Source organism: Alligator sinensis, unplaced genomic scaffold (assembly GCF_000455745.1).
Source record: "Alligator sinensis unplaced genomic scaffold, ASM45574v1 scaffold524_1, whole genome shotgun sequence".
NCBI classification, from domain to species: Eukaryota; Metazoa; Chordata; order Crocodylia; family Alligatoridae; genus Alligator; species Alligator sinensis.
This window is the reverse complement of record NW_005842747.1, coordinates 448,950-472,625: the sequence shown is the minus strand read 5'-3', so window position 1 is coordinate 472,625 and position 23,676 is coordinate 448,950. Positions and strand designations below refer to the sequence as shown.

The window sequence follows — 23,676 nt, the reverse complement described above, 5'->3', positions numbered from 1 at the left end:
CCTATGAGGAGAGACTAGAGAAACTGGACCTTTTCAGCCTCCGCAAGAGAAGGTTGAGAGGCGACCTTATGGCTGCCTGTAAGTTCATCACGGGGGCACAGAAGGGAATTGGTGAGTATTTATTCACCAAGGCGCCCCCGGGGGTTACAAGAAATAATGGCCACAAGCTAGCAGAGAGCAGATTTAGATTGGACATTAGGAAGAACTTCTTCACAGTTCGAGTGGCCAAGGTCTGGAACGGGCTCCCAAGGGAGGTGGTGCTCTCCCCTACCCTGGGGGTCTTCAAGAGGAGGTTAGATGAGTATCTAGCTGGGGTCATCTAGACCCAGCACTCTTTCCTGCCTATGCAGGGGGTCGGACTCGATGATCTATTGAGGTCCCTTCCGAACCTAACATCTGTGAATCTATGTGCTCCTTGATGATTCTCTCCAAGGTCTTCCCTGAGCACCGAGGTGAGGCTTACAGGCCTATAATTACTTGGGTCCTCCTTACTCCCCTTCTTAAAAACAGGGACCACATTAGCCAGTTTCCAATCCCCCAGCACCTGGCCAGATGACCTCGAATGCTCATACAGCTGGGCCAAGGGCTCCACGATGACCCCTGCCTCCTTGGTGATAGCTCCTCCCTTCCACTGGTTGTATGCCCCTCTTTTAGTCCTCAGGCATTGCTGAATGCCCTTGCTGAGCTAAGGGGGTTTCTGAGCACTCTTACCCGCCTTGCTTCTCTCAGGGACTGTTATCCTTTCGGCCTGGACATCCCTGACATTTTATTTGCTTTTTGATGGCTGCTGAGAAGGGAGCTGATGCTTTTAGCAAACTCTGTACTAACTTCCAGATCTCTTTCCTGAGCAGGAGAAGGTAAGACATGCAACTTTTAGCTGGTAGGGAACAGGCCATCAGGAATTCAACAGAGCAATTTAATTGATTAAAGAACAGTGGGGCAATAAAACAGATGCCCCAACTACTGGAGGTTTCAAACCCCAGAGACAGATGCCAAGAAACCAAATGGAGCCTGACCTTCTTGCAGACAGGGAGTCTTTTATGTTCTGCTTAGCTGTCCTATCCCATTACTCTGCCTGATGTATTCCAGCTACTCAACACCTGCTATTTGCTTTAGGAAGACAGCTTGCCCACATCCAATTTACTTCTGTCTCTCTTGGTGAAATCTCTGTGATTAACAAGAGAATGAAGTCCTTGGGTCCTTTTTTGTACTAAACTCTTGCCTGGTTTGGATATGCCATGCCCCTTGTAGGGCTTCACTATCTGATGAACCAGCAGCATGAGGATCATTAGAAAAGATTAAGATTAAAGAAAAGATTAAGAAACACTCGCCTAACAATTCAGCCCACAACTCCACCCATGCAGAGGGAAGTTGAGGCTATGAATAGGAGTGGGCTCCACGCAGGTACTAATGCCAGTTTTTAGTCCTTTTTACCTATCAGTGAGCGTATTTACAAGTGTGCCTTACTGCAAGTTAGACTACTCTAATTTGCAGTAAACTTAATCATCTACATGTGCACTGCAATTAGTGCACAGTAGATTAATTTAAAGCACTGTTTGCTAGTACTAACAGATACAGGTACTAGAAAATGGTGCTGTAAAGTAATGCACCTAAGTGCATGTATAGATGCTAATCTGGAAGCGAATTCCTCCCAGTCAGCCCAGGCAGAAGGGGATCACAAATGGTTCTTGGATCAGGGGGGCAGAGCATAGCAGGAGCAGCCCTGGAGTAAGCCTCTCCTGTTGGGCTCAGTTTACTCCTTAGAGCTGTTTAATAAGCCCTGGTGCATTAACTACATGTGTAGATGGGCCTAGAGTATGCAACCATGGCAGGTTAAAACTTCACCTTAAGTACAAATTGGCTCCACAGCTATGCACCAGCCCAGCTGGCAGGCCCCAGCACTGATTTCTGCCTGTAAGGTACAGAGGGGATATCCTGCACTAAGCCCCCTCCAGGTGCTGCAGTGGGGGGTGTCACTGCTGCTGTTTGCTGTCTTCCAATATGTAGGTGTCAATTAATTTGTGAGTCAGCTGACTTATGATCAGGAGGCTGCCATACACTGCACACTGGCTGAGGCATCGCCACTACCTCAGATCCCAGGCCAGGACCAGGACAGGGATGAGGACCATGACTCTTCTGGTCTATAAATGGCAGCAGTTCTTAATAAGGGAATGCTGAAACAGCCCAAACCACAGACAATTGCCCTTCCTCACTCTCTGGGGCAGGACAGGTTACATAGTAGATGTTCCCTTTTTGCCCTCAGGGAACAAAGGCCACCTGCATAGCCAGCCCAAATGTTTAACCCCTTCTGGATCTGAACAGACCCTGCGCAAGGTGCGAGTTCCCTTTCTAGAGAACAGCTAGGGATGGGAGCTCTCATTCAAGTACATTCGCACCCTGGGCCCCAAAGTGTCCCTAAAGTCCAATGCAGCCCCTACATCATGTGTTCTGGGCTAGATGCATGTCTACCAAGAAGAAAAAATCTAACATCTCTCCACAGAATGGCATATAGAACCTAAAAAGCACCCAAGCAACAACCCCTCTCAGCAGGGCTTTATATAGACAAGACAGGGTAAAGCTTTCAGATGACTGTGTCCACTGGGCAATCTTGCCTTGTCTATCTGCTTATGGAGGGCAGTGCTTAGTATCATGGGGCCAGAACAAACCTAAATACTATCCAGTGTATTTGCATCAAGGATCACTAAGAATTGATCCCACCCATTAGAAACCAAGAATTTTCCCCTCCTGGTTGAAGAGTATTGGGCAGGCATGTCATTCAAAGGTTGGGAGTGAGCAGAGATTTCTGGTGGCCACTACAAGAAAACCAGGTGTGCTTGGTTGTCACCTTCCTCTTTTGCTGAGCTCAGGAACAGCTAGTGGGAGGGCAGCGCTGAGAGATGAGTGATGAAATCATGTTTCCTGGCAGTCTTTTTCTGCCTTTGCCTGTAAATCACAGGCTCAAGTGTAGCTTACCTGGCAGAGTTGACGCATCTTTTTCTGACTCCAAGCGTGGCTGAAATATTTTTAATAATAATAAAAAATGAAACGTATTAATAATAAGCATAATAATATGTGCTATGGTGACATAGCAACCATGTGAGTCTACACTTGACTGGCACCTACTTCCCCATAGTGGGGCACTCCCTCATTATATTTCTAAAGCACAGCACAGTAACAATGTCACCATAGGGCAATGTGTAGATGTGGCCTGATTGTAGCAGAAAATGAAACCTTTTCCTGAACCATGCACTTACCAGACCTCCCAAAGAGCTGCTCATTAAGAAAAAACAGAGCAAACTTCCTGGCATATCTGTCAGCAGCACTAGGAGGGGGCTATGGGAGGGGCTGCAGCCACTCCAGAATTTGCTGTTGCCCCTCCAACCTCACTCCCAACACCACCACCACTCACCCCAAGCACAATGTGACCCAAGTTCCCCCCACACCTCTGGGGAGAGCCCAGAGAAGCCCTGGCCCCAGCCCACAGCGGCAGCCTGCCCCACCCCGTCTCCGATGCCCCCATCTCCCAGCACAGATCCGGGGGCACACGCCCCGCTTTGGCCTCCCAGGGTGGGCATAGCAGCAGTGCTGAATGGGGAAGGGCTTGCATGCAGTGGCTCCCAACACCACCCGCCACCAGGCTGCTGGGTGATGGCCCAGCAGCCAATCAGGAGAGCAAGCTGGGGTAAGCCACAATGTGCCACGTGGGGCCAGCAGCACCCAGTGAACCCTTCCCCTTCTCCTGGGTAAGAGGTGAAGTGTGGGAACAAACCTGGGGAGGCACTGCTGCTGTGTCCTGGGGAGCACTCCATCTCTGCCCCCTCATGCATACCCCCTACAACCTTTCTAAGTACCCCAGGGGTACACATATCCCCAATTGATATCCCCTGCTTTAGTACTTCCAAAAGGAAATACTTCCAAAAGGTGGCTGGAAGCATGGCACAGTAACAGTGTCACTATAGAGCAGGCATGGGCAATTATTTGGACTAGAGGCAATGAATGAGTTTAATGAGCTGTTGAGGGCTGCAGATGTAGCCCTCCCTCTTGGCAGGTACCTCTTGGGATTGGAATTCCCACCCCCTAGCCCTGACCTGTGCCACCAGAAGTCACTCCCCTTGCCCCAGAAGTACACTTTTTAGGAGGGAAGTTGCTGCCATTTTGAATGCTGAAAATGAACAAACCATATATTTAAAAAATCAAACATCTGCTATTACTTATTTTCATTTGATTAAAAACTTTTTTTTTCCTGATTTATGTGTGTCTGCATAGTATATGTAGAGGCAATTGCATAATAGCTCAAAATACAGTCTTAGATTCATAGATTGCTAGGGACTGGAAGGGAACTTGTAGATCATCGGGTCCACTCCCTGTGCACTAGGCAGGAAAAGGCAAATGGGGTCAAGTGACCCCAGCGAGGTGACTGTCCAGTCTCCTTTTGAAGATTTCCAGGGTAGGTGATTGCGCCACCTCTGAAGAGAGCTTATTCCACAGTCTGGACACCCTGACTGTGAAGGAGTTTTTTCCTGGAACTGAGCCTGAAGTGACCTTCCAGGAGTTTGTATCCATTGCTCCTGGTCTTCCCCAGGGGTGCCCTGGTGAACAGCTGTTCTTGATGTACTCCCCTGATGTAGCAATAAGCCACTACCAAATCCCCTCTCAGCCTTCTCTTCTGTAGGCTGAAGAGGCCCAAGTCCCTCAGTCTTTTCTCTTATGGCTTGTCTTGCAAGTCCCTGATCATATGGGTGGCTCTTCTCTGGACCCTCTCAAGTTCTTCCATGTCTTACTCTTATATACTGTGTGGGAGTAAGGAGGTGTATGTGGGAGATGTGTGGCTGGGGAGTGGGTGTGTGGGGAGTGTGGGTATGGTGGGTGGAGTGTGTGGGAAAGGGTGGATGTGGAGGGGTGTATTTGAGGTTGGGGATGTGGAAGAGTGTGGGTGTGAATGGGGTTATAGTGGGTGGGTAGGATTATGTGAAGGAGAGTATTGGTGTGTTGAGGGTATGGTGGAGGGTTGGGGGTGGGAGTGTGTGGGGGGGCTGTGGGAGGGTGTGGATAAGTTTGGGGTATGGTGGGTGTCAGGGTGTGTAGGAGAGTGCAGGTGCAGGTGGGTGTGTGTGTGGAGAGCGGTGGTCCTCAGAGTCCCTGGAGTGTCCTAGTCTCTGAAGCTGCATATGGTGGCAGTGAGAAGAACCAGCCCCACAGTGCGCATCTCCCCCTGCTGCCACCCCAGTCCCCCACTGCAGGTGGTGGCAGTGTTCAAGGCCAGCCCCAACTGTCCCAATAACACTTTCCACCTGAGTCCCCCCTCACCCACAAATCACCAAAACTCCCTATGAGGCTTTGGGATTGGGGAGAGCAGTGTTCAGGAGTGGGACAGGTGTTATCCACACCCAACACACCCTGCCCAGCGGGGGTATGTGAAGGGGGTATGTGTACATGTAGCGGGGCTTCCTAGGAACCAGCCATGGGTGAGGGGAAGTAAAGGGTAGTGGGGGGTGTATGGGGGTCTGTGGAGGGGGCATGTATGTGCATGGGGAGGGCCTTCCTGGGAGCCAGCCAGTAGTGAGGGGGGGGAAGGGGGAGGGGGAGGGTGTGTGCACCAGTACTTGCCTGGTTTGTGGCTGCCTCTGTAGCACTCCATGTGGGATTGAGTCTCACCCACATGAGCCCATTCACACCTGCCAGTCCCTACACCAGCCCCAGCCTGGGTCCCAGTTAGCGTTCAGCTCCTGGCAGAGCTGTCCCCAGCATGGCTGCAGCTGGCCGGATCACATTGTCACTGGGAGCTGAGGGGAGCAGAGCAGCACCCCGTGGGCTGCAGCCCTACCAGAAGGTGTGCACTGGCCGGGGCCAGCAGGGCTGTTCTGCTTCCCTTGCCTCCAGCTGCAGCTGCTGCAGTGACTGCAGCTGTTTTTGTGGCTGCCTCTGCCCCTGCAGCACCACTCTACTCTGGGTGAGCAAACAGGAAGCTTCAAAGGGAGGCTCCTGACCAGTGCATGGAGTTCTGGCTCTAGCTACCAGCCACCTTCCACATGCCCCCGCCCCACCCCCAGTGCAATGAGCAGCCCTGCAGATATGTGGAGTGGAAGGCAGCTGGGAGATGGAGCCAGAGCTCCATGCACTGGGAAGGAGCCTTCCTCTGAAAATTCCCCCCACCTACCCACCCACAATGGCATGGCACAGTGCAGTGCAGTGCAGTGCAGCAGGGTCAAGAGCAGGAGCCACAGCTGGAGGTGAGGGGAGCATAACAGCCCCACTGGCGCCAGCCAGCAAGCATTTTCCAGTGGGGCTGTTCCCAGTGTGGCTGCAGATGACTGGGTGCTGCTGTGCTCCCCTCTCCTCCAGCAGCTGCTCCTCCTCCCATTCCTGCCTCTGCTGCACCGTTCTGGGCAGGTGTGGGGGGAGGGGAAACTTCACCCTGGTGGTTCCCGCTGGAGGTGAGGGGAGCAGAGGAACATCTGGCTGGCTGCAGCCACACTGGTAACAGCCCTGCAAGAAGCTGGCCGGGGCCAAGGCTGGCAGGAGTGCCAGTGTGGGCTGCCCCAGTGGGGGTGGGTGGGGCTTAGCCCCACGTGAAGCACTGCAGGGAAAGCCATCGGCTGGATCCAGCGAGTTGGCGGGATGGATTCGGCCCATGGCCCATATAGTTCCTGCCCCTGCTGTAAGGCAACATGTAGAAGCATCCATTGTCAAAATAATATCAGCAACCCCAAGACTCAGATTTACTTCTGACTTGAGTGAGTCATGAGATTATGAAGCCTGACAGGAGTCACCCTTGAAAGATTCAGCGCAATTTGGGACCTGGACTTATATCAACAGATATGAGTGAAAATATGTTTGCTTACTTTTTCAGCATCACCCACAGCTTCTTCTTTGGATCTCCTCATGACTTCTTCACAGCCTCTTTCTTTTTCTCCCAGCTCTATCATAATGCCTCTTTGATCTTTCAACTGATCTTCTAGCACTTCATTGACCTTGTCTGGGATTGTCCTTTCTGTCTTTAGCTCCTTTGACCTAGTGCTTAATTCTTCTCCTGTGTTTGCACACTTTTTCTCAAAATGCCTTGTTCCCTCTTTCACTTCCCTGTTAGCCTTCCCTGATACCTTTACTTCTTGAATCTCATAACATTGCCCTTCATGCTCCTGTACCAGTTTCTCTATCATGTCCATAAGCTCACTGAGCTGGGCATCCCGGTCTTCTCCTGCTGCTTTGTTGCTGAAAGCACAGTATCGATTCCCACATGCTAGAATGAGCTGCTGAAGATCAGCTTTATCTGTCCCTCCTATGTAGTCACTCAAGAGGACATCTTCCAGTTCCTCTTTCCGAGTAAATAAGACAATTGTGTGCTTCAGGGCTCCCTCTCCAAATAAATCCTGTACTTTTTCCACTGACTTCTTGTCCTCTTCAGAGTAATAGCCCAACTGTAGGACCAACACCAGAGCATGGGGGCCTGGGGAGGAGAGCTGGATGCAGTGACTGATCTCTTGTGAAGGATCTCTATTAGGGTCTGTTGTATCATAAAAGGCAGGAGTATCAATAACCACAACTTCCTTCCCTTTCCAGGTGAATCTTGCCTTGGCACACATCTCAGTGACTGACTTTGCACTGGCTCTGGAGTGAAAAATCCTTTTGCCAAGGATGGTATTTCCAGTTGCACTTTTCCCTGCTCCAGTTCTCCCCACAAGGATGATTCTCAGCTCTGATGCTCCAGTGTGGCAGTTACCTTCTCCTGGATCAGTGAGGAACAGGTTGGACAGATTCATAGATTCATAGCAAGAAAACAGAGAAAGGAGGACTAGAAATGGGTGAAATGTTTAATAAATGATTCATGTATCTTATTTCACTGCATTTTCACATTGTGACTGTTCTACAAAGAGATGAATGTACCAATAGAAATCAAAGTATGATCATATGCTAACAACATCATTTCCCCCTGCTTCTGGGGCCTAAAACTGAAGTGAGGGATGGGCTATGAGGTTGAGTGGGTGAACCACATGGTAAGTCAAGCTGGAAAGGGAAGGACCCAACTAGATTGCCAATTTAAAAGGGACTATGGGCTCTGGGCTGTGGCACACATGGGGTAAAGTCACCAAGGATGCATATCAAGAAGTAGCAAGAAAATGCAGGGAAAAATAAGAGGGCAAAGATGAAGGAAAAAGATGAAGAAGGAGCTGCATCTGGCAAAGGAGGTCAAGCACAACAAGAAAAGGGTTTATAATCCTCTTGGCTAAAATAGAAGAAAGCTGTGGGTCCTCTGTTAACAAGCCAGGGGGTATGCCTCACTGAAGATGCAAAGAAGACAGAGCTACTCAACAGCTACTTTGCCTCAATCTTCACCAAAAAAAAAAAATAATAATAATAAGCAGAAGTCAGACCCCTGATAAGGAATATCTGAATAAGGAAGGAGACAAGCTGGGGAAGAAGATAACAAAAGAGCCAGTTAGAGAGCTTTACATGGGTCTGGATGAATTGAGGTCAACAGGGTCAGATGAGCTTTGTGGTGGGCCTGTAGTGTGTGCTCCTGTGCTGAGTCACCCACCTCACTGCGCCTAACCGAAAAGCATGCTTTGAGTGTCTCCCCTGGGGCACCCATGTCCAGCCAACCCCCTTCTTGGATCACACCTGCAAACCTGGGGTAACTGCTGCCACCACCTGGGGCCTGGTCTTTAGGAGGGCTCTGTGCCACCTAGGGTACACCAACCCTCTAGATCTTGGGGTTTCTTAACCCATCATGGTACCTTGGGGTGCTTCTCTTAATCTGAACCATTCACAAATAGCCTCCCTTAGCCAGCTGAGCAAAAAGGAGATGAAAATACGGACAAGTGCAAGGTGTTGCACCTGGGGAAGAAGAACCAGCAGCATACCTACAGGCTGGGGAACTCCTTTCTTGTCAGCACAGAGGCAGGAAAGGATCTTGGAGTCACTATTGATTCCAAGATGAACATGGGCCGGCAGCGTGGGGTCGCGGTCAGGAAGGCCAACCGCACCTTCTCATGCATCCACAGATACATCACGAGCAGGTCCAAGGAGGTGATCCTCCCCGTCTATGTGATGCTGGTCAGGCCGCAGCTGGAGTACTGCGTCCAGTGCTGGGCACCGCACTTCAGGAGGGATGTGGACAACATTGAGAGGGTCCAGAGAAGGGCCACCCGCATGATTAGGGGGGCAGCAGGGCAGGCCCTACGAGGAGAGGCTATGGGACCTGAACCTGTTCAGCCTGTTCACAAGAGAAGGCTGAGGGGGGATCTGGTGACCGCCTATAAACTTGCCAAGGGGGCCCAGCAGGCTATGGGAGAGTTCTTGTTCCCACAAGCACTACCAGGGTAACAAGGAACAACGGTCATAAGTTGATCGAGAGTAGATTCAGGCTAGATATCAGGAGGCACTGCTTCACAGTCAGGGCAGCTAGGATCCGGAACCAACTTCCAAGGGAAGTGATGCTTGCCCCTACTCTGGGGGTCTTTAAGAGGAGACTAGACAGACACCTAGCTGGGGTTTAAGAGGAGGCTAGACAGCCACCTAGCTGCCAAAGGGCAGGAACTCAGTTGGGGGGAGATGACCCCAGCAAGACAAGCATCCAAGCATTTCTTAAAGGTATCCAGAGTAGGTGCTTGCACCACTTTGGCAGGGGTGGGGGAGGGAGTCCATTCCAGACTCTGGAGACTCGGATGGGAACGAAGTTTTTCCTTATGTCCAGTATAAAATGGCTTGTAACCATTAGACCTTGTCTTCCCTTGGGGTGCTCTTGTGAATAGATGCTCTCACAGTTCCTGATGCACAGCCCTTGTATACTTATAGGCTGCCACCAAGGTTGCCTGCTGCCTGGGGTTAACCAAGGTGTCTCAGCCCCAGGGAGGGGCTGTGAGCATGAATTCTCTTTTGCTTGTTGGTTCATTTGTTTGCACAAGCCCTGCAGGCCCTTAAAGGCTCTGAGAGATAAGAGGCTACAGTGCAAGGGAAGCCTGGGAGAAGCATGGCAACCCAGAGGCATGAAACAAGCAAAAGCTCCATGGCAGTTTATTTGTTTAACTCTGTTGGTTTCGTGTGCATCTGTTGCAAACCCAGGGTGGTGGTATGATGTGCTTAACTTGACTGCAGCAGAGGTGAGGACCCAGAACAGTCGGTCCTTAGCTAAAATCAGATGCAAAAGTAAAAGTGGCCAGCTCGGAGTGCTGATCAAACATGCCTCACACTGCTCTGCCCAAAAGCTACCAATAACAGTGTACAGGTGAATAGACAAGTGGCCCAACAGCTGCAAGCAAAGGGTCATTATTAGTGGTCTGTGTCAGAATGGAAGGATGTTTGAAGTGGAGTTCCACGGTAGTCTGTCTTGGGCTTGTGCTGTTGAACGTACTTATTACTGATTTACATGCTGGCATAGAAAGCTTCTTCAGCAAGTTAGCAGATTACACAAAACTGGGAATGATTTTGAACCTACTGGAGGATCTGAGCAGAATTCAGAAGGATCTCTACAGATTGGAAAGGAAGTCTACAGCTAACAGGATGAAGTTCAGTTCAGACAAATTCAGGGTGCTGCACCTCATGAGGAATAATCAAAAACACAAATACCAAATGGGTGATGCCTGACTGGAAGGAAACCTATGGAGAAGTATCTGGGAGCCTTGGTAGACCAGAGACTCAATGTGAGTCTGCAGCTTGATACAGACAGACATAAGGCAAGCATAGTTTTTTGGCAACATCAATAGACGAATTTGGTGCAAGACAGAGGGCATAGAGCACTGATCGTCTGCTCGGCTGGGTCTTCCATTGACCCCAAGTAACCCCAAGCCTCTTGACCCTCAGTAGCCCTGGGGCACCTTGACCCTGAGTAACCCCAGGCACCAAGTTACCCCAAATGCCCCCTAGTGTTAACACACAGCCATGGAAGTGTGTTTTTGTGTATGAGCAAGCGTGTATGAACCCATAGAGTGTTTGTGTAGTTTGTGTGTGTGTGTATAAATTTATATCATGCCCTCCTGTCTAGCAGCACAATATTGAGATCCTGAGTGTTGATCTGGCATGTGTCAAGTCAACAGGCCGATGTGGTCAATATTTTCTTTGCCTCAGACTTCACAGGTAAGGTCAGCTCTCAGACTACTGCTCTGGGCAGCACAGTTAGGGGAGGAGGTGAGCAGCCAACAGTGGTGAAAGAACATGTTAGGGACTACTTAGAAAACCTGGGCATATGCAAGTCCATGGGGCTGGATGGTATGCACTCAAGGATGCTGAGGGAGTTGGTTGATGAGATTTCAGAGCCACTGGCCATCATCTTTGAAAACACATGGTGAACAGGAGTTGTCCCAGATGATTGGAAAAAGGCAAACATAGTGCCCATATTTAAGAAAGAGAAAAAGGAGGATCCAGGGAACTACAGACCAGTCAGCTTCACCTCAGTGTCTGGAAAAATCATGGAGCAGGTCCTCAAGGAATCCATTTCTAAGCACTTGGAGGAGAAGCACGTGATTAGGAACAGTCAGCATGGATTCACCAAGGGCAAATCATGCCTGACCAACCTGATTGCCTTCTATGATGAGGTGTCTGTCTCTGTGGATGCATGGAGGCCAGTGGATGTGGTACACTTTGATTATAGCAAGGCTGTTGCTATGGTTTCCCACAACATTCTCACAGACAAGCTAAGGCAGTATAGGCTGAATGAATGGACTGTAAGGTGCATAGAAAACTGGCTGAAGCATCAGGCTCAGAGAGTAGGAATCAATGGCTCAATATCTAGTTGGCAGCCTGTATGAAGTGGAATGCCCTAAGGGTCAGTTCTGGGGCCAGTTTTGTTCAATGTCTTCATCAATAAGGGGGAAGAGGGCATCGAGTGCACTCTCAGCAATCTTGCAGATGACACCAAGCTTTGGGGACTAGTAGATATGCTGGAGAGTAGGGCTAGGATTCTGAGTGACCTAGACAATTTGGAGGATTGGGCCAAAAGAAATCTCATGAGGTTCAACAAAGACAAGTACAAAGGCCTGCACTTAGGATAGAACAATGCCATACACCAGTACAGAAAAGGACCTGGGGGTTACAGTGGACAATAAGCTGAATATAAGCCAGCAGTGTGCCCTTGTTGCCAAGAAGACTAACGACTTCCTGCACTGCATTAGTAGGTATGTTGCCAGTAGGTCCAGGGAAGTGATTCTTATCCTCTATTTGGCACTGGTGAGGCCACCCCTGGAGTCCTGTGCTCAGTTTTGGGCCCCCCACTACAGAGAGGATATGGGCAAATTGGACAGAGAGTCCAGTGGAGGGCAACAAAAATGGTGAGGGTGCTGGGGGACATGACTCATAAGGAAAGACTGAGGGAACTGGGGTTATTTAGTCTGAAGAAGAGGAGACTGAGAGGGGAGTTAATAGCAGCCTTCAACTACCTGCAGGGGGGTTCAAAAGAGGATGGATCTTGTGGCAGAAGGCCACCTTTGTCTCTTCCTGAGGTCTCTGCTCTGTGACAATTTGATAAGGATGGGCCCAGCAGAGAGACACATCCTTACCCTATCTCTTTAGGCAACCTGAGCTAGCTACATTCCTGAGGGAGGGGAGAAACCTGCTCCCTCTGCCTACGTGACTGGCATCACATACCTGGGTGAGGGGCTTCCTTCCTGGTGGGCTAGAGTCTGCCTGGCAACTAGTGATATATTTCAAATTGGTTGGCTGACAGCCAACAGGTGCTGGCCTCCATTGGACCAGGTAAATGTGGTCACAAGGTCTATATAAGTGAAGGACTGCCCAGGAGGAGGGGGGCAGCAGCCATGAGGGATACTCAGGAACAAAGAAAGAGCAGTACCATCTGAAACTTGCTTTATCTCTCAAAACTCATGATCAAGGAACTGCCTGCCTCCAGATGGATTCTCCAACTCCCTCTGGATGATACTTGTGAGTAAGCTACCTGAGATCCAACTAGATATATAGCTTGCAGCAACTCAAATGCGAGATCAAAGGCTACCCCAGCCACAGGAGTTTGCTTTATGGGATTTCTCTGATAGTGCTCTACCCTGTACCCTATTCTAACCCTACCCTTTGTAGCCAATAAAGTTCTCCTTTGTACCTAGTGTGGGAGACTTATTGAAGGGCGGGTTTAATTATGCCTAGGAGGCGGCTTAATTATGCCTTGGGTTTGCAGGCTAAGGGAGATCTTTTTTGGCCCCTGACTTGAGGAAGTGCCCCAAGTTCTTGTATTGGGTCGAGTACCCATAGGAGTATTAGGCCTGTGTTTCCCCAAGGACACAGGACCCAGACAGTCCCTTTTCGGGGTGGTGGCAGCACATGTTACCCCTGGACTCTGCGGTGGGGCTCGAAAGGGGGTCTGCCAGGGCTTAGGTGCCCCTGGAGAGACACGTGGAGTCTGGAAGGTGGACGGACATAGTGAGGTGGGAGGCTCAATGCAGGAACTCCCCCTATTGGCCTGCCACAGACCTACACTGTTCTCAGTGATGGCAAATAACAGAACAAGGAGCAACAGTCTCAAGTCGCAGCAAGGAAACTCTAGCTTAGATATTAGAGGGAAAATCTCTCTATAAGGGTAGTAAAACACTGGAACAGGTTATACAAAGAGGTGGTGAAATCTCCATTTTTGGAAGTTTTTAAGACCTGGCTAGACAAAGCTTTGGCTGGGATGATCTAGTTGGGGATGTTGGAATAGATGTGACCTCCTGACGTGTCTTTGAACCTTAATTTTTTATGATAATATGATTATTTGACAAAGATGATAAAGAGCTTGAAAAACAAATCCTATAAGGGGAAGGTGAAGCACCTGGGCATGCTCAGCTTATGAAAAAGTATTTCAGAGGGGACATGATTCATAGATTCATAGACTCATAGATGCTAGGGTCAGAAGGGACCTCAATAGATCATCGAGTCTGACCCCCTGCATAAGCAGGAAAGAGGGCTGGGTCTAGATGACCCCAGCTAGATGCTTATCTAACCTCCTCTTGAAGACCCCCAGGGTAGGGGAGAGCACCACTTCCCTTGGGAGCCTTCCAGACCTTGGCCACTCTAACTGTGAAGAAGTTCTTCCTAATGTCCAGTCTAAATCTGCTCTCTGCTAGCTTGTGGCCATTATTTCTTGTAACCCCCGGGGGCGCCTTGGTGAATAAAACCTCACCAATTCCCTTCTGTTCCCCCCTGATGAACTTATAGGCAGCCACAAGGTCGCCTCTCAACCTTCTCTTGCGGAGGCTGAAAAGGTCCAGTTTCTCTAGTCTCTCCACGTAGAGCTTGGTCTGCAGGCCCTTAACCATACGCGTGGCCCTTCTCTGGACCCTCTCCAGGTTATCCGCATCCCTCTTGAATTGTGGCGCCCAGAATTGCACGCAGTACTCCAACTGCGGTCTGACCAGCGCCCGATAGAGGGGAAGTATCACCTCCTTGGACCTGTTCGTCATGCATCTGCTGATGCACGATAAAGTGCCATTGGCTTTTCTGATGGCTTCGTCACACTGCCGACTCATGTTCATCTTGGAGTCCACTAGGACTCCCAGATCCCTTTCCACTTCCGTGCCACCCATGTGGAAGCTGAGTTATTCCTGCTCTAGTTTTTCCCCATTATGCTAACTGCAGTGCACAGTGGTCTCCTGAGCAACAGACCATCCAGCAGCTATGAGAAAGATTGGATGTGGTATGGGTGGGGTCAGAGGGAAAGGAGGAGGCCCACAAAGGGAAATTGGCCTGGGTAAGCACAGAGGATTATTGCTTGGCCTACAATCCAGCTCCCGATAAAAAAATGTTCATCAAGGCATGGCAGGAGAGAACCAGACACCCCAGACAGAGTGATTATAAGGCACTTCTGACTCCTCACAGTTTACTCCTCCAAGGCTTCAGGCCAGCGGGGCCAATGGTTATACAGCATCCCCACTTGACAGGCTGGCCACAGGATCTAGAGTGAGCCTAAATCCAACCAAATCATCAATGGGTTCCTCCCAGACCCTGCTAATCTCAATCCAGTCCTAACACTCAGTGGGCCCTCTCAGCCTGTCTGTACCCTGCAGGGGCCTTGCAGCCTTAGGGGCAAATTTTGTGGCTCTGTTCCTCCCTTACACAATGCCCCAAGTCTCATGGGTCTTAGCACTTTTGATGTTTCTTCCACCTGATATGCCTTTCCCTTAGCCCCTTTCAAGACTCTCGGACACTCTGGGCCATGCCGCCCTCTCCTCTGGGCCACGCTGCCCTCTCCTCTGGGCCAGGGGTGGCCAACTGGTGGCTCTGGAGCCACATACAGCTCTTCAGAAATTAATATGCGTCTCCTTGAATCTTTGCACAAGCACATGGTGACCAGCTTCCATAGTCATTTTCCCCTCGCTTAGGAACACTGAGGCAAAGAACTCGTTGAGGAGTTCAGCCTTGTCCCCTCTGTCCGTCACCAATTGTTTCTGCCCATTTAGCAGGGGTCCTATTCCTCCCTGGGCCTTCCTTTTACTCCCTATATATCTAAAAAACAATTTCTTGTTGTCTTTTACTTGGGTTGCCATCCTCAGCTCCATGGTAGCTTTGGCCCGTCTAACTGCCTCCCTACAAGCACGAGCAAAGGAGGTATATTCGTCTTTGGTGATCTCTCCCTGTTTCCACTTTTTATGTGCTCTCCTTTTGGCCCTTAGGCTGCCCTGGATTTCTGCGGTCAGCCAAGGAAGCCTCCTGGCCCCTTTCCCTCTTTTACCCCGCATGGGGATCGTCTCGCTTTGTGCCCGAAGGATAGTTTCCTTAAGGCACAGCCACCCTTCTTGGCTCCCATCACTTCAAAACTCCTACTCTGCAGTGCGTCCTTGACTAATCACCTGAGTTCACTTAAATCAGCTTTCCTAAAGTCTAGCACTTTCACCCTACTAGTTACCTTGATTCTAATGACTAAAGTAAAGTAATGGTCTCATTAAATTATACATAAATTGTAATATCCTTTAGCAATCATACTACAACAGATTTTATTCCTGATGGAGTTCCTTGGGGGCAGCAACAAGCAGGTGAATCACTCCTGTGTCAGGTGGAGGTCCTGTACACAGGTTAGAAACCTGCGTGAGCGGTGGACTTGATGATGGCAGTCTCCACGTACTAGAAGGGCTGCCATAAAGAAGGGGAATGCACCTATGCTCTCATCCTGCACAGAGTAGGATGCAGACATATGGCTTGAAGTCAAAACAAAGTAGGTTTAGATTGGACTTCAGGAAACACTTCTTCACTGTTAGAAAAAGGAGGCAGTGGAATAGATGCCCAAGGAAGCTGTGGACTTTCTATCACTGGGGTTGTTCGAGAAGAGGTTGAACAGCCACTAGTTGGGAATGATCTAGGCACAGTGGTTCCTTTGCTCTGCAATAGGAATTTTACAGGTTTGGGGGCTTTCTTAGTTGCCTCCTCCCCACCTTCCCCAGAAGCACTGGGTGTTGGCTGCAGCCCAGGCTGGGGATTCAGACTGGGCTGTGCCAGTGCTTCTCCTGTGACTTACAGCTTGAGGTTCCTGGCCAGAGGGTTTTGCTTCTCTGTTCTGGGTGAGACTGATCACCATAGCTGGGGTCAGGAAGGAATTTCACCCCCTACTCATATTGGTATGGGCAAGGGGTAGGGGAATGCTTTCCTCTGTGGTGTGGGGTGGGCTGTCGGGACCCAGATATCTTCATCTCTGAGTATTGACCTCATGCTTACCTTAAGTGGTGTGCTTAGTTTGAACTGTGGTCAGGACTTGCATCCATTGAAAAGAAACAGATGGAAAAATACTGTCCCTGACTGAAAATGAATCAGGAAGTTGGCTAACTAGATTGAATAAATATAGCCTGGGCAAAAGAAGAACAGTCAGAGAAAACCTACCCCCACCCAACAATGAAAAGATTACCTCAGAACAGAAAATTCCTGTTAAGGGTGACCATATATTGCAAACAGAAACAAAATCATTAATATGCATTAGAAGGAAGGCTTAAGCCTAACAGGTGGGAGGGATTCTGCCTGGGTTTTTGCAGATCAATTAACAGCCTTTTAGAGAAGCTAGGCACTGTAGTCCCCCTGCTTACCTGTGACAGGTTAACACAGATCATGTCTTATGTCTTGTGTCAGGGTTGATGCTACCATTCTACAAAGAGTTCAGATTACGGCTTCTATATATAAAACTATGAAAATGTAAATGAGCTTTTGCCACGCTGAGTCACTGAGAGAGCATACCTCAAGCTAGAAGACAGATAGTCCTAAATGTGTAATCCCATGAAGGGTATTGCATAAACAGGCTCATGATCTTTGGAGAGATGAGTGTTTTTGTTCTGACAAGTGTTTTATGCTCATTCTTGGAGTCAGGAGGGATGACACATTGGCACTTTCACTTTTTGTCTTTTACTTTTTTTATAATAAAGATCTAAACTAATAAAAAAAATGAAGTCTCTTTCTCTGTCTCTGTCATGAAGTTATACTGGTCCAAGCAGATCAAGGTAATAGCCCTGAAGTGTCCAGTGCATGCCTTCCATAAGCACGTTTTAAGCATCTCCACATCCCAGGTTTAGCTCTAACCAGCTGCTCTCCAGTCTCATGGGTGACATTACATAGAAAGGATAAGGAAAGCACCTGCTACTTCTGGTAGAAGGCTCCTGCAACAAGGATGTTAGTAGATGACAGCACAGAAACACAAGCAGGGTCTGGGACAGACAGGAACATACCTGAATTGGGAGTGTCACTGCGGCAGTTGCTCAACATCCTCTGTATAGGAGGCATCTTGATGGCATGAGCGCCAGTGTAAGCCATGCTGGTAGTAGAGACTGCTCCCAGCCTAAAACATACCAGGACCAGGGTGACATGGATGAAGTGATCTCACCTGACACACACACTCCTCATTTGGAGCTGAGCTGCTTTGACTTCTCAGCTTGTCAACACTTGGGACCATTATAGGAAATAAAAGGGTTCTTCTCATTGCAGCAACTAACCATGCTTGTACTGAACTCTGCAACTTCACACCCCGGCAGTGGGAAAGTAACTTATTTCCTGTACCTGGAAGAGGGCTCAGGCAGTGCAGGAGAACTTTTGACTTTTCAGATGAATGGATGCTGAATTTAGAAACACCCAACCCAGTGTGGATTGGTGTAACATGAAAAAGGCACTCAGAGCAGTCCTCTTTCATCTACCCCCATTTGGCAGCACCCAGGGGGAGCAGCAGGCAGCTGGTTTGGGCAACATGAGTCATAACATGAAAGGTGTTCTGGGAATCATCATGCTCTAGAGCAGCTGTGCAGCTCACTGCTGTTGAAGGAGCTTCCACCCCTGTTTTCATAGACTTCATGGAAAATTAGGATTGGAAGGGACATCAGGAGGTCATCTAGTGAGTCCAACCCCCACCCCACACACACACACACACTCCCTCCAATAACACACAGTCCATGCTGGCAGGGAAATCAGCTGGCTCCAGTGTGGGGCTTCTCCCAGTGTGAGTGTGGGAGCTGCAGGCATGCCACACAGAGCCACCATGATTGAGGCAGACTGGGCAGGCTGTACATCTTACCCCCATGCACAGCACTGGCTGGAGCTGTGCCCTGCCAGGCCCCAGCATCTGTGTAGGACACAAGCACCCTTAGCTCTGCCACCTGCTGCTGCTGCTGCTGGCAGTGGGGGCTATGCACGATGAGAGGGGGGGTCCCCATGCCCCCCCACCCTCCCTCACACACCCACACCCTACCCCCACAAGACCCATAGACATATATATACACCCCAACATACCCTATGTCCCCCCCACACAGCCACACCCCCTCACAACCACCCACATCTCACCATATACCCCCCATACCTCACCGTATTCACATTCCCACACCCCACTGTACACACACACAAACACCCCACACCTCACCATATACACATGGCCACCCACCACCCCATGCCACACAATATACAAGAATAAGAGTTTATTTTGAGTGATTATGAAACCCCCTCTATATACAGTACACAAATACAAATCATGACAAAGATCTTTTGTAATAAAATATGCTGTAGTAGATGTTTGCCTTTTAGTGTATGTTTGTTTTTTCCTGGTTCCAAGATGGGAACCCTCCACTCCCAAAAGGAGTACTGGGAGGCAAAAGGAGGGACTTCTGGTTGGACAGGTCAGGGGTTTAGGAGGCAGGACTTCTGGTCCCAATATGGTGACCAGGGGGTGAGGCAACTGTCAAGGGGCAGGGCTACTCATGCAGCCCTCCACACCTCACCAAAACTCAGTAAGTGTCCCTCCATCCAAAATAATTGCCCATCCCTGGTCCAAACACTGCACACCTGGGTGATGGGGAGAGGAAAAAGAGAGGGGGAAAGGGATATTTGTTAGTTGTCTAACCCTCAGGTTTTCCCTCCCTCTTGCTGGTAAGCAGCTAGCAGGGCAGAGAAAAAACACTGACAATCTGCTTGATTTTGCTTTTGTAAAGTCTCGTCATTTTATTATTAATATCTTGATACTAGATTTTTTTTGCCAAAACGCCAACAGGTGAAATCCCGCAGTTACATGACAATCTCAGCAATGATGGCCGGACCCTAAAATAAAGTCACCTTAATGCAAACAATTTGGAGTAAATTATGTTCTGATGGCAGAGAAGAGAAAGTCCTGCAATCAGGAAATGTAATCAGAAAATGGAGCTGTAACTATGGAACAAAATGCATTCAAAACACCAGGGCCTGAGATCAAGGATCACACTCCAAAATCCCCAGAAACATAATACACAGATTAAAAAATGCTGTCTATTGTTTGCTCTACGAATCCAGCATATCCCCATGGAGAGCAGCATCCAGAAGAGCCGCTCTACCCAGCACTGCACACCAACAGACCACAAAGCTGTAAGTTTTACAGCCAAGAGGGAAAGGAATTTAGCAGCAGCTGAGGCTTTTCCTACAGATTTTGGTACTAAATGCAAACCATACTTAACTGCAGCCCTTACAGTTTCCTAGAGCAGCTGCATCCCTGAGTCAGCAGCCTGGAAGACACACTCCTACAGAACAAGGATGAATAGAAACAGGCACAACTCTCATTCCTATGGGCCAGTCTCCTTACATTCTGGCACAGACATTTACTTAGGTGCTTACCCAAGCAGTCCTACTCCTGGCTGGACAGAAGAGCTCCTGAAACTACCCTTGATTGAAGGGCTGGCTTCTCCTACCGTCTCAGGAAAGGAAATGAGAGCAACTGAAAGTGAATGCACTGAACTTGTGGGCGGCACTCTCCAAAAGCTAGACCTGCCCTGTCTCTGGAGCCCAGGGCCAGCCCTCGCTCAACAAGGCTGTTTTGCAAGGATAGAAAATCATGGGAGAGAACAGAATAGTTGGAAGATAAACGCACAGCAGAATGTGATGAGGCCAATCACAGATCACAGGGGTACAAGCAAACCAAGATCATTGCCTCCCAGACTCTGCAAAAGGGGATTCGTTGGACAACAGACAAATAAAAGAAGGGACATGACAAAATGTAATAAAAGGTTGATAAAGGGAAGGGCTCAGCTCCCTGTGTGTTACCTTACATGTAAAGACTGAAGAAGTGGGAAGCAGCTTGTGGAGTCATGGGATGAACAAAGAAGGAATTCCTGCTGCCTGCAGAGCAGAGACAGGGGTCTGGGTCCTGACCACGAGGATTTGGACATGCTCATGTCTTTGCTACTGCAAAAATCCCTGGGGGGACTGATGGCTGAATCTCTGCAATCAGCTCAGCTGTCCATGTTCAAACAGGATGTTGGAAACCTGGAAGTGACTGGAGGATTGAGGAATGTTCTGCATGGAGATGGGGAAGGGGCCTGATCTGTTTAGAAAGGAAGTTCTGATAATGATTTGTTCATGACACATGAAAAGAAAATACCCCTCAGCTGAAGAAGTAAATACTAGGGCTGTGCAAAGATTCAAGTGCTAATTCAATTCAGAGGAGATTTGGCCCAATTTGGCGGCCAAATCTCCAAATCTGAATTGAATCAGCGGACCAGTTAAACAGTCTGAATTGATTCAAAGATCTCCTTTCCCCAGCCTGATCATAGCACTGGGGAGGGGAACTCAGCTCAACTGGGCTGAGTTCCTTTCCCCAGCCTAATTGTGGGGCTGGTGAGGGGAACTGAGCCCTTCCTCAGCCCAATTGATCCCAGCTGTGGTGAGGGGAACTGAGCGATCAAGCTCAGTTCCCTTCCCCAGCTCCCCAGTCCCAGGCAACAGCACCCAGTTTCCCTCCCTCATCTGGTAGGCAGATCGGGGCCCCGCAACTCCGGCAGGACTGACACAGCCCCAGCATCCCTCCCGGGGTTGTGGGCCCCCAATCTGCCTGCCAGATGAGAAAGGCTGTTTTGAGCTTCCCTGTTATAGTGTATGGGCAAAATGTCGAAACAGCATCAAAAAAGCCTCATTTTTTTAATAAAACAAAATGGAACAATGGTTTCAAATTGAAATGAAATTCAAAAAGAAATGCTGTTCCATCTAAACCTCGAAACTCAAGTTGAAACAGAGCGGTGCCATTTCGCACAGCCCTAGTATCTGCCCATATCACTTGGCTAGATCTAGTGCCAAGATATATTGGTCCTTGCGTGTATGCTCTATTAGCCTGGTCACATGGGGCATCGGAAGCGCATCGAAGACCGCTATCTCATTTAGGCACCAATAATCTACACACAGCCAGAGGGATCTGTCTGGTTTGGGGACTGGAACTAATAGACTTCACCAGGGGCTCCTAGATGGCCATATCGCCCCTTGTTCTAGCATCGTCTTGATCTCCCTGTGGTTCTCCCCAAGGATGTGATGAGGCATCAGTCACCACCTCTCCCTCACTATGGCTCCTGGGGGTGTGCCTATTGTGTGGTGAGCATCTTGGACCCATTCCAGTTCCTCACAGAAGACGTTCCTAAAGTCCTGCACCATAGCCCACGTCTCATGCTTTTGAGATGCTGATAGTTCCTCCTCTATCCAGACCAGGTTTTCCATCCTGGTTCTTGGTTCTTCCATTGTTGATCCTTGGGGCCTGAGAGCTTCTGCCTCATTCTTTATAAAAGTGGTCCACCCCTTGGGTTCATGCCATTCCTGCAGGAGATTTATGTCGTGAATCTGCTTTTCTCGCAGGTGCCCCAGTCTGTGGACTTCATAATCTACTGGGCCAACTCAGTGGATTATTTCAAATGGGCCGTGCTACTAATCCAGGAGCTTGCTTGTAGACATGGGTAGGAGTACCAGAACCCTCTGGCTGGGCTTAAATTCCCTCTCTCTGGTATATGCATCGTATCTTTCTTTTTGGCGCCATATGCTTCCTGAAGGTTGTCTCTAGCTGGGCTCTGGCTCATCTGAATTCACTGTTGGAACTCCTGTTGATAGGCGGCTGGGCTCTTTGCATTACCTGCATCTTGTTTCCATTCCTCCTGTAGCACCTGCAGCAGGCCCCGGGGATGATGACCCAGTGCCAATTTGAATGGCGAATATTTCGCTGACTCCTATGTGGTATCCCAGATAGCAAACAGCACCAGGGGGAGGAGCAAGTCCCACTTCCTGGGGTCACTTTGTATACATCACTGCAACATTCGCTTTACAGTATCGTTGAGGTGCTCCATGAGGCCGTTGATATGTGGGTGGTATACAGAGGTCCTCATGTCTTATTCATAGTGGTTATGACCCCTAACACCCCAGACATAACATTTCATCCTTGGTCAGTCAGAATCTCTTTAAGTATCCCCACTCTCGCAATCCACTGGATAAGTGTCTCAGCTATCTGTGGTATGCCCCGGAGGGGGGTTGCTTCAGTGTAACGGGGGCATAATCAACAAACACCAGTATGAACTGGTGTCTCCCTTGTCTTCTGACACTCAGGGCATGCTGCACATTGGCAGGTGACATCTTCCCTTAACCACAGCCAGAAAAACCACCTGGTCACCCTGGCAATGGTTTTATCTCAGTCCAGGTGTCCTCCTGTAGGGTTAGCATGGGCTAGCCTCCATATCAAGTGGTGGAACCAAGTGGGCAGTACTAGCTGTGTCTCCTCCTGCCACACGGTCCTCCCACTCTGTACCCAATATAGTAGTTGGTTCCTTACCTCGTACTGTGAGGTTCCAGCTAGTGTCCCCATCTGGTCATTCCTTATATGAAGAGTATGTGCCCAAACTGTCTGGAGCTCCCTGTCTTCCTCCTGGGCTTCTCTGAACTGTGGACTGCTGACTACATTGCATATGTCAGCCTCTTTGGCATCATCTGATGACCCCTCATCCTTGTCAAGCACTCTGAGCCACCCACCATGGCCTCTGAGCTATTGGTGTCCCTTTTCAACACCTCATACTCATTTTAAAATATCATAAATCGGAATTCAATCCTGCCCCGAGTGCACACTCTGACCAGCAGCTTCCCTTTGTGCTTCATCACCCAGAGCTAAATCCATTGTCGCTCAACCTGTTCTGCCTCTCCATGGAGACAGGCCATTTTGATGGGGGATGCCTTGCAGTTCCTCTTGGGAGTGATGAGGTCTGCTCTCACTAATGACTGGGCGCATCTGGAGTCAAGTGTGGCCCTAATGGGGCAGTTCCCCATCCATGCCTTCATGACCGGGAAGCTTCAAATGATGTTGCCCCCACTGGATATGTAGCCACAATCTATTGGTTTGTCCTGGCCCCTTTGAAGGGTTCTCAGGCTTCCATCACTAGTTAGAAATGTCCTGTCCTCCTGCATCAAAAGCATACTATATCTCTGGGTCTGCCCCTACTAAGGAGTCATCTTCGTTCCCCCTCCTGAGGGTGTGGG

The 23,676-nt window shown here is 49.4% G+C and overlaps 1 protein-coding gene across 1 annotated transcript in view; it reads right to left on the bottom strand.

The window, feature by feature from the left end:
* LOC102369857 (GTPase IMAP family member 8-like) overlaps positions 1–20,545 on the bottom strand; it is a 24,695-nt gene extending 4,150 nt beyond the window's left edge. Inside the window, exons 1-4 of the mRNA XM_006034564.3 lie at positions 20,448–20,545; positions 17,622–17,731; positions 6,843–7,726; positions 2,974–3,013 (exon numbers count right to left, since the gene is read on the bottom strand). Of these exons, the coding sequence (XP_006034626.3) occupies positions 2,974–3,013; positions 6,843–7,726; positions 17,622–17,731; positions 20,448–20,488 (1,075 nt within the window). The 5' untranslated portion in view covers positions 20,489–20,545. The remainder of the gene's footprint in view (positions 1–2,973; positions 3,014–6,842; positions 7,727–17,621; positions 17,732–20,447) is intronic.
* Positions 20,546–23,676: the final 3,131 nt, after the last annotated feature.